Source organism: Benincasa hispida, chromosome 1 (genome assembly GCF_027475165.1).
Source record: "Benincasa hispida cultivar pf3 chromosome 1, pf3_genome.v1.1, whole genome shotgun sequence".
Classification (NCBI taxonomy): domain Eukaryota; kingdom Viridiplantae; phylum Streptophyta; class Magnoliopsida; order Cucurbitales; family Cucurbitaceae; genus Benincasa; species Benincasa hispida.
In genome coordinates this window covers 21696790-21707301 of record NC_143478.1, presented here as the reverse complement: position 1 = coordinate 21707301, position 10512 = coordinate 21696790, and the positions used below count along the sequence as shown (strand labels likewise).

General features: G+C 30.0%; 1 protein-coding gene across 1 annotated transcript; it reads left to right on the top strand.

The window, feature by feature from the left end:
- The first annotated feature begins 4314 nt into the window (after window positions 1–4314).
- LOC120086972 (uncharacterized) lies at window positions 4315–5782 on the top strand. Its single transcript, XM_090311722.1, has 2 exons — window positions 4315–4804; window positions 5386–5782. Exon 1 carries the CDS (start codon window positions 4437–4439, stop codon window positions 4794–4796), a length of 360 nt encoding a protein of 119 aa, XP_090167848.1. The 5' UTR covers window positions 4315–4436; the 3' UTR covers window positions 4797–4804; window positions 5386–5782.
- Window positions 5783–10512: the final 4730 nt, after the last annotated feature.

The window sequence follows — 10512 nt, the reverse complement described above, 5'->3', positions numbered from 1 at the left end:
TGATTGTTGTTCGATTATAGTTTCTGCACTTGAAGGAGATTGAGCTAGCTAAATGAAATGTAATTATGTCTTGGGTTTTGTTTCCTCTGATGGTTGATGATTCTGTAACTCTAGTCTAAAAATTTTATGCATATCTTTTCAGGAAATTATTCATTCAAATATTATTTCCACATAGTATCAGAGCCCAAATCTTAGGGTTTTATACTTCTCAATCCACTGCTTTTGTCAGCTCTCTGCCTCCGTCGAACAGTTGTTGACGGAGGCAGATCCATCTCTGATCTACATTAGGAATGTTCAAAAAATCCGATGACCCAAAAAAATCGATCGACCCTACCCAACCTGTGCGGTTTAGGTTGGGTTATCAACACATCTGGGTTGGGTTGGGTTCAAATAAATGAAAATTTTACAGGTTGAGTTGGTTCATGAGTTCACCTAATATAACTCAAATCAACCTGAACCAACTCAGATTTATTATTAACTTTAAAATATTTTTTTTTGTTACTCATAACACGATTGTTTATACATATATTGATTTTAATTTTACATTTAATTTCAATATTTTTTGAATAATTTATTCTTCAACAACTCTTAAATGTAGTTTCTTTGCACTTTAGAAAGAAAATTTTCACTATATAAATTGAAATTGAATTGTTAAACTTAATTCAATATATGAAAATAATAAATTAGATTTTTACATATTTAAGTTTTGCTTCTTTTTTTAACAAAATTTTAAATAAATGACCCGATTAACCCGAACCAACCCAACCCAATCCAATATATTTCATGACTGGGTTGGGTTGGGTTCGTTTTTTAATAAGGGTTATTTGGGTTGAAGAAATTTACAACTCAAACAATTGGATTGGGGCTAAAAAGTCTTTCAACTTAACCCAACCCATGAACACCCTTAATCTACACTGCTCTGCCATATGCACAAATCCAAAGCTTTCCTGCCTTTTGTCTAATCGCACGTGCTTTCGTCGTTGACCAGATTATGCGTTCTACTCATATTTGAATGTTTATGTGTGAAACTTCGTTCTAGTGTTGGTGTTCGGCTATTTAAACTCAATCTGGTCCCGAACTCGATCCTTGATCCCCACTGTGAAGAATTTGATCCAATCTAGAACTCAATCCAAGTCTTGATCTAGTCTAGAACTCGATCCTCGATCGAACTCGATCCAAGTCTTGATCTGGTCTAGAACTCGATCCTCGATCGAACTTGATCCAAGTCTTGATCCGATCCAGAACTCAATCCTCGATCCCTCACTCGATGCTCACCCACTTGATGTTCCCCCACTCGATGTTCCCCTACTCGATGCTCACCCACTCGATGCTCACCTACTCAATGCTCCCCTACTCGATGCTCGCCTCTGCTCTAATCTGTGATGCTCGTCATGCATAGATCTGTTCGATCCGTTCCACATCCACCTTACCCAGATAGCTCCGATGAAGACCTACCATGAGTCAGATGGGTTGCTCCTCTGCCACTCGTTCGTCGAGATCTTCGTTGTCCAAATCCTCTCCTCTCCCTGTGTCTTTCATGCCTTAGTTTTTAAACCAATCCCATTTCAGTCAGACCGGTTTGGTTCAGATGGACCAATTGGGTTCAATCAACTTGGTTTGGTTTCATTTAGTCAGCTCATTTTCAGATTTTCTAGAGTCTTTGTTTCATTGTATCTTTGGATATTTTCGTGGATCTCTATTTTCAGCTCAGAAGTTCGTGGGTTTTGTTTTAGATCTTTATGAAGGTCTCTGTTTCCAACCTAGAAGTTCATGAGTTCCTGTTTCCAGTCCATAAATGGGTTTCGGCTTCCTACTTAGATCTACCATGCTTTGATTTAGAATTGCTTATTCAGTTTCTATCATCCAGTTGTTTCAGTTTATCTGTTTACAAACTGAATATACAAAGATTATAGGAAGTGTTATGTTTTTAATGAACTACATTAGACCTAATATCGCTATGTTGTGCATAGATTGAGTAGATATACACATAATCCTGATAAAGATCATTGGATTGCACTTCGTCATCTGTTAAGGTGCCTTAAAAGTACTATAGATTATTGTTTGCATTTTAATAAATTTCTTGTTGTATTAGAAGGGTATTGTGATGCAAACTGGGTAACAAACAACGACGAAGTAAACTCCACTAATGGATATGTGTTCTTACTAGGAGGGAGAGCCATATCATGGAAGGTTGCAAAACATACTTGTATAGCTAGGTCCAACATGGGGTCAAATTTTATTGCTCTATAATTAGTAGGACAAGAGGCTGAGTGATTTAGAAGCCTATTGAGTGATATACCATTGTGGAGGGCATCAATACTAGTCTCTTTACATTGTGATAGGAATTGCCAAAAATAATGTATATAATGGAAAAATGAGGCATATACGTCTAAGAAATAGAGTTGTGAAACAATTGTTAAAAGGAGGAATTATCTCATTGGAGTTTGTGAGGTTGGAGAGGAACTTAGCTGATCCTCTAATGAAAGGCCTAACAAAGAGAATAATTTAGGAATCTTCATTGTGCATGGAACTCAAACCCGTAAAAACTCCAGAACCCTTTCTTTAGGTGGTTCTAATACAAACTTGATGGAAATAACTAAAACCTTAAATATCCATAGCCCTTTCTTCGGATGGTTCTGGTATGGACTTGATGGATAGTTGAAAAAATCTTCTTAGTTCAGTTTTAAGTGGTTTGTCTTTTGATAGACTTGATGAAGTTGGTCCAGGTATAGACTATATGTAAAGTCTTCATAGCTTAATTTTGAGTGGTATGTTGTGATAGACTTGATGAAGCAATAAACGTGAATGTGAAAGTGTGGTCGTTTAAGGGTTTCTTTCTAGAGCTTTCACTGTGACTTGAGGTTTATGTGTATGGTCTTATATAGCACACTTTATATCGCGGAATCGAGGAAAATTTAAAGAGTAAAAACTTGTTGTGAGGGTCTCAACCATAGTTAGTGAAAGTTCATGAGGTAAACTCAATCTCCCTAATAAGGTTGTTGCCTCACTTCACTATGCATCAATCAAATCGTAAGATATTTATGTTTAAGTTTATTCTTCTTTCTTAGCTCAAAAACTAATTTTCAAAATCTTTTTGTTGTTTTTCTTTGTTTGCTATACCAGTCATTCATGGGGATTATTGGAAATGACTTTGGGCTTTTGGTCCATAGCAAAAAGAAAAAATAAAATAGTTTGGAGAGAAAAGAGGTAGAAGTTATCCCACATTGAAAGATTTAGGTTTGACAAGTGGGTATATATAAATACTTGCAAGAGTATTTCTAAAGTGTGGTGGTGGTGGAAGTATAACCATTTCATCATATGTTATTTTTAGTTCTTGACATCTTCAAAAATTTTAAGAATTAACCTTTTCTTTTATTTGTAATCATGAGAAACAAGTTTGGTTATTCAACTTTAAAGTTTGTGTCTAAAAAATGGTTAGAAGTTAATATATATATAAGTTTTTTTAACTTTAGAGGTAGCTCTTGACATCTTCAAAAATTTTAAAAATTAACTTTTTCTTTTATTTGTAAAGTTTAAGTATTAACTTATGTTATACGATTATGAAGTTTTGATTTTGTATTTGAGGTTTTTGTATGGATGATCCAAATTAAGAAGAAAAATTTATATTTATCTTGTTTTTTGAAACATGGAGATTTTTACTATTTGCTGACGTCAAATTCCAGTAAAATTACCAAAACGAAAAACCTAGCGCATGTGAATTGGCTCTCTCTCGTTATTTTGCTCTTCTCTCTCATCCTCTCGTTCCCTTTCCTATCTCACATATAGCTTTCATCATTCCCGTTTTCTTAGGATCTCGTTTTTTTCTCTCACGATCTCGCTCTCCCTCTTTTTTCTTGCTCTCTGAGTTTTGTCTCATTCTGCAACATTGTCAAATCTGGTCGCTTGTCGAAGAAGAAAAGAAAACATCGTAGGATCTGATTGGTCAATCATCGAAGAAGAAAATCAAACATCGCTTGTCGGATATGGCTACTCATTGAAAAAGAAGAAGAAAACACAAAAAGAAGATGGCGGAAGAGTGAAAAAAAAAAAGTGGGAGTAATTTTGTAAAATTACTGATGATGATATAAACAAAAGGTAAAGAATTTTAGGTTTCAAAAAAGCGTGTCATTTTTTCAACATACAATTTTCTATTCGTATTTGGTACATTTGTGAATTTGAAAATCACAATACTTTTATAAAAAGTTTGAAAATTGCAATATTAAAAAGAAAAAATATCGAGGGAGCAATCAAGCTAATATGAGACTTGACCACACCAGATAAAACCCCCTATTTTGAGCAGTGTCTCTTCGGCTTCTGTCACTTATTTTTTTAACAAATCCCTCGTTCTCTTCAGTCATTCCTTCTCTATTTCAAACCTAAAAGAACACTGAGTTGAATTAATTGAAAAACGCGGTCGCTCTGTGAACTGTAGCGAAATGATTGAAGAACGGCAAGGCGGAGCTCCCCACGCCATTCTACTGGCGGTGGTCGTCGCTATCGTCATCGTCGTCCCTTTCCTCCTCGGCGACCAAGGCGAGGCCCTCACCGAAGCCATTTCCGACCTCTTAAGCCCCTTAGGTCTCCTCCTCCTCCCCATCCTCCTCCTTCTCACTATCCAGTTCCTCTCCTCCGATCGCGGCTCCTTCGTCTCCGCCATCTTCTCCTCCGGCGAGCCTGACTCCATCCACCGCGTCACTGGATCCCCCGTCGGCGTTGCTCTCTTCCTCGTTCTCATTCTCTTTCTCCTCTATAATCGGATTTCCATCTTTGGCGGCGACGATGATTCCGGCGACTAAATTTGTTTGTTAGTTACTTACTTACTTAGATCTGTCTTCTCTGCGATTTATTCTTCTTCCATGCCCCCAGTTTCTTTTTTTTTTTCTTTTTTTTTCTTTTTTTTTTTTTTGGTATTGTGTAAAGCTTGCTTGATGAACGAGGAGTGGGTTGTAATTTACATGTATGCCCCTTCTAGACGGAGCATTTTGATTGGTGGAATGAAATATTGAAATTTCGAATTTGCCTTTACTTTGCTGGCTTCTTGCTTTCCTATTGGTCTCTGACTTTCTATGTCGTTGTCATTGAGGTCATTTTCGTCATTTTGTATACCTTGAGAAAGTAATTCATCGGTTCAGATTTCTGTTTGACTGTCGGCGATCAGCGGTGGCGTTTTACTTTTTCTTCTTCTTCATCCTCGTGTCCCTGTAAACATCATTTCCTCTTTGTTTATGGAGTTTTGGAATCAGATTTCTGCATGCAATTTTAAAAGAAAAATTATGGGAATTGGGAATCTAATAGTGTGATGAGATCTGGGTCTTTTATTATTATTATTATTATTATTTATTTAACTTATTATTGGTTGGATTTAAAAAAAAAAATTGATTGAAGGCGATCGGAGGTCGAAAAGCTCCGGGTAGCTGGGCGGTGATGGGTGCCGGCGACTGTCAGGGAAGCATGTGACGATGGAATCTCTTGTGTATGTGTTGAAGAGAGATTGTGTAGGGTCTGGGGAGGCTGATATTTCTCTGTTCTGTCCAATTTCACCCATTAATTGTTTTACTGTTTTGTATCTTTACGAGACAGAATCTGCTACCAGTGATCCCATTGAAGCCTCTACACCGTACTGTGTTACTTTTACTCTGTTTAGAATTGTGAGTTTTTTTTTTATCTTTATTTATTTTTTTATTTTTACGTGGTGTAAAATCAAAATTTTGACCTCCACTTCAATAGTATTCATGTTAAACTCATAATAAGTTTGGATTTAATACATTAGAATTGACTTCAATGGTACAATGTTCATGTTAAACTCATTATATATTTGGATTTAAGTTATTACAATTATTCTGTTTGGGTTTAGGATGCAGATGGTTAAAATAGAGTTATTTAATAAATATAAAAACGTAAAGAGAGAAGATAAGTGAAATTTCTCAATAAATGTAATAAATAAAATTGGAGGGAAATGGAATTACTATTGAAGTGGAGTTGTTTAAAGGAAAAATTTCGAGTATGGCACTATGAATAATTAGATGAAATCTACTAATATTAACGTGTGGTCCATAAATATTTACGAAAGTAAATATAAATCATTTGTTTTCACTCCGTACATGTTTCATAAAATTGAAAACTTAATATATGTATAGGATATAAAATCGAAAACTTAATATATGTATAGGATGAAAGTCCTATTCAATCAAAATTTCAATCCTACACGAATTTTTAAAAAATAATGATGAGAAAAAGAAATAGTTAAAAATGATAATATACCTTAAACAAATTTTAAAATGGAGGCGGGTTAATTTTGGAGAGAGATTTGGTTTAAGGAAATTTGTATTTGACATCCTAATTTGGTTTTATAAGATTTCAACTAAAAACCTTTAAAATAGGTCTATATTGAACCTTTCATTTTTTACAAAAAAAAAAAATAATAATAAATAAATAAATAAAAAATAAAAAATCCCTATTTTCACTAATATATATATATATTATTCTCTCTATGCTTCAAAACCATTTCTTCCTCCCTCTCTTTTCTCCTTCTCCCTCCCCTCTCTTTTTTTCTGATTACAAGAGGGAGAAGAATGGTGTGGAGCAAGCATGAGAGACAAGCAAAGACAAAGACGGATTCGGAGCAGACGAACGACAATGACGGATTCGCTCAATTCAACTTTTAATTTTATTTTTTTCATATTTTTTTATATATATTGTGATATATATGCATATTTTTTAGCTTTTATAAGAAATTTAATATATTTTGTGGTATATGTATTCATTTATTTGATATAAACGAGAGTGTTTTTTTTATGTAGACTTATTATGATATATATATAGTATGGTGTAAATGAAATTTGTGAAGGTTTATATATTGTGGTGTATTTCATATATTGGTTTATACATTTATGTGGAGTCAATTTCTAATTATATTTTGATTTAAATATTTTCAACTACCTAACAAAATAATATGTCAAAAACTGCATTAAAATGCATTTTCTCTTTATAATAAATGTATTTTCTCTTCTCATAATTAAAGTAGCTTCGAATATAGGAATATATATATATATATATATATGAATATAAATAAATGAAAAAGATATAATTATCCAAAATTTATAAAGACTTTTTTGGGAAAAAAAAAATCAAATATAGGATTTTCTTTAGGCCTACCATACAGAACCCTAAAAATAATTTAAAGAGATTATTTTTTTTAAAAAAATATCTTTATTAGATATAAGTTATAAATTAAATGTAATCTTTTTAAATAAATTTTTTTTATCTAACGTAAAGTATATATTAGTTAGAGATAAAATATGTTTTTTTTTAAATATTTTCTTTATTCAACACAGAGTAGAGTTAGAGATAAAATGATAAAATGTGATTTTTTTTAAAAAGAATGTTTTTAGAGTGAATTAGCAATTACAAATTTCTAAAAAAGACAAAAGAAAAATCTTGATATTAGTTAGAGATAAAATGTGATTTTATTTTTTATTTAAGTTTACTCATGTGATTTTTTCTTATAAAAAATCTCTTTATTTAAAGTCGGTAAATATTAGTTGGAGATCAAATGTATTTTTTTTAAAAAAATATTTTTCTATTATATAACGCGAAGTATATATTACAAATGTGTATATATATAAAAAAGTAGATATTAGTTAGAGATAAAATATGATTTTGTTTTTTTTAATTCTTTTTGTTTTAGATATTAATTATAGCAAAAATATAATTTTTTTAAAACTATTTTCTCTATTATATATTAGTTAGATATAAAATGTGATTTTTCTTTATATAACGTGAAGTAGATATTACAAATTTCTATTAAAAGAAAATAGATGATAATTAAAGATAAAATGTGATTAAAAAAATTACTATTTATCTATATATTAGTTAGAACAAAAATGTGATTTTTTAAAAATATTTTATTTATTTATAAATTAGTTAGATATAAAATGTGATTTTTTTTAAATACAATTTCCTTTATTTAACGAGAAGTAGATAAGAGATAAAATGTATTTTTAAAAAAAATACTTTTCTCTTAAAAATGTAGATATTAGTTAGAGATAAAATATTATTTTTTTAAAAAAAAATCTTTATTTAACGAAGTAGATATTAGTTATAAATCAGATGTGATCTTCTTTTTTTAATCTCTTTAATGTGTAATGCTAATAACAACAAAATCTTTTAAGCTAAGTTTTTTTTTAAAAAAAAAATAGTTTTTATGTGATACTTAAAAATAGGAAAAAAATTTATATAATGATTTAAATATCAAATTATCTAATGATCTCATCTAAAAGGGACAGAAAAGAAAATTAAAAGTTTCTCTTATAGTTCTATATAAATAGATTTTAAGTTTATGGTTTTTTTACAAAGGTGCGCTTAAGCATGAGAAAGTCGTGAAATTTTGTAGTGAATGTGGATTTAAAAGATAATGATAGTTGAGCTAAATTCTTTAGAATTCTTTAAAATATATATATTTAATTTGCATGTTTGTTAATATTGTATAAATAAGATCTAGATCTCATTTGAATGGTGGAAAAGTTTATTATTATTCTATGAATTTATACTCGATAAACCGCGGATAACAAAGCAAAGATATTAGGAAGAGAATCATATAACAAGAATTTGAACGTATGATCTATTGCTTTGATAATATGTTAAATAAATATTTAATCAAGTCTCATATTATGGTGCAAATTAGTTTTGGATGTCACATTTGATCTGTCGATAAATTAAAAACTTATAATTTTGGTGTACTTTATAGATTGATATGATTGTCCATACTAGCACTCGATCAATATGAACCAAAACTAAGGCATCATTGAGTGAGGTTCATAGAGAATGTTTGGATATTAAAAATAATACATAATATTGTGAGTGAAAGGAGAGATAGTTGAAAATTATAAGAAAAAAAAGGAACAAATTAATAATTTGGTAATTCTTAGATTCTCTTCTTCCTCAATGATTTTATGTAGTTCTCCAAAGATTATTATTTTGGTTCCAGGGCTTCGATCTTTCGCTGTTAGGCTTTTCTTTGCTCTTTTTGAATCTGTGATTTTTATGATTCCTCTATTACCAGATCTATAACATATTTTAGACCAATCGATTTTGTTTCACTATTAGCAATCTGATTCATGTTGGATTTTATATACATGCTTCCTGTTGTGGCCATGCAAATTTCATTGGAATATTTGAGAACTTTGTTTTGAGGTTAGTTTATTGTTAAACAGAGCTGTTTCTTGGGATTGGAGAATAATTTAATCATTGAGATTGGATTTGAGAGCTGCTTGTGTTTATGAAAATACTATGTATTTTGTAATACTTTATCAACTTTAATCGATTTCATCCTAGATTATTTGTATGTGATTAGATTGCATTTAATTATTTTTAGAGAAAAATACATAGTCCATCTCTGATTTTCTCTCTCTTTTCTTTTCCTCTCTTTTTGGTTTTTTAGTACTATATAAAAAAGCTTAATGATATTCATGTGCAATAGTGATTAAAAAAACCAAACTTTTGAAAGTGTGAGAAACGATAATAAAATTAATATGAAATATCGAGAATCAAAATCAGTTAATATTTTTTTAAAAAAAAAAATTGTTACCTATGTAATATCAATCTAATAATTGATAAAGAATTATGAAATTAATTTGAAAGATCATGGATCAAAATGAACTAACATATTTATAAAATATTAGTCTAATAATAGTTCATATTTATAAAATATTAGTCTAATAACTAATTAATATTAAGGTAAATTTTGAGTTAATTTTTTAAGAGACATAAGTGTCTAATTTTTATTTCTATATTTTTTTCAAAACATAGATAAAAGTATTATTTCGTTGTTTTTATTTCCATAATGGATAACAAATTTTTATATATTTCATTTAAAAAATGCCTTATTTTCAGGTAAATGTTTTGCATTTATAATTTAAAAGTTTAGTTTACAAGATTCTTCTTGATATATATATATATATATTTTTAATTTTCGATGATATTTTGATCCTCCAAAATGTTTATTAAAGCAAAGTTTTTAGATTAATTTATTCCTTTTAATTATTATTTTAATTAAGATTTTTAAAAAATAAAAATAAGTTTTAGTTATCTAAATTCACATTCATACATTCCATTAAATACACTCTGAATTATTATTTTTTCTTATAAGTTACTTAGAAGAAAAATCTAGTTTGTTTAAAAAATATTTTGTTTTAAAGTTAATCCAAACAAAATTATAAATCAATTCAATTTCAAATCATTGTTGGGCCAGGTCTAACCTAATATATGTTTGGGGATGGTTGCTGATATAACACATAGACTCAAAGTATTAGTAAATATAGCGTGATATAAAAGAAATTGTAGCAAAACTAAGATTCAACTCACAAAATATATCCGTTATTGATAGAATTCGCAAATAGAAGTATATGATATATCACGTATGAATTTGTTATTTTGTCATTCTACACTCAATTATTGATCCTAAATATGCTATCTTTCGCAATTATGAACTAAAATACTTAGTTTTTATAACAA

What these genes read in the sequence shown, in the direction of transcription:
- LOC120086972 (XM_090311722.1), top strand. Translation starts at nt 4,437, where the DNA reads ATGATTGAAGAACGGCAAGGCGGAGCTCCCCACGCCATTCTACTGGCG.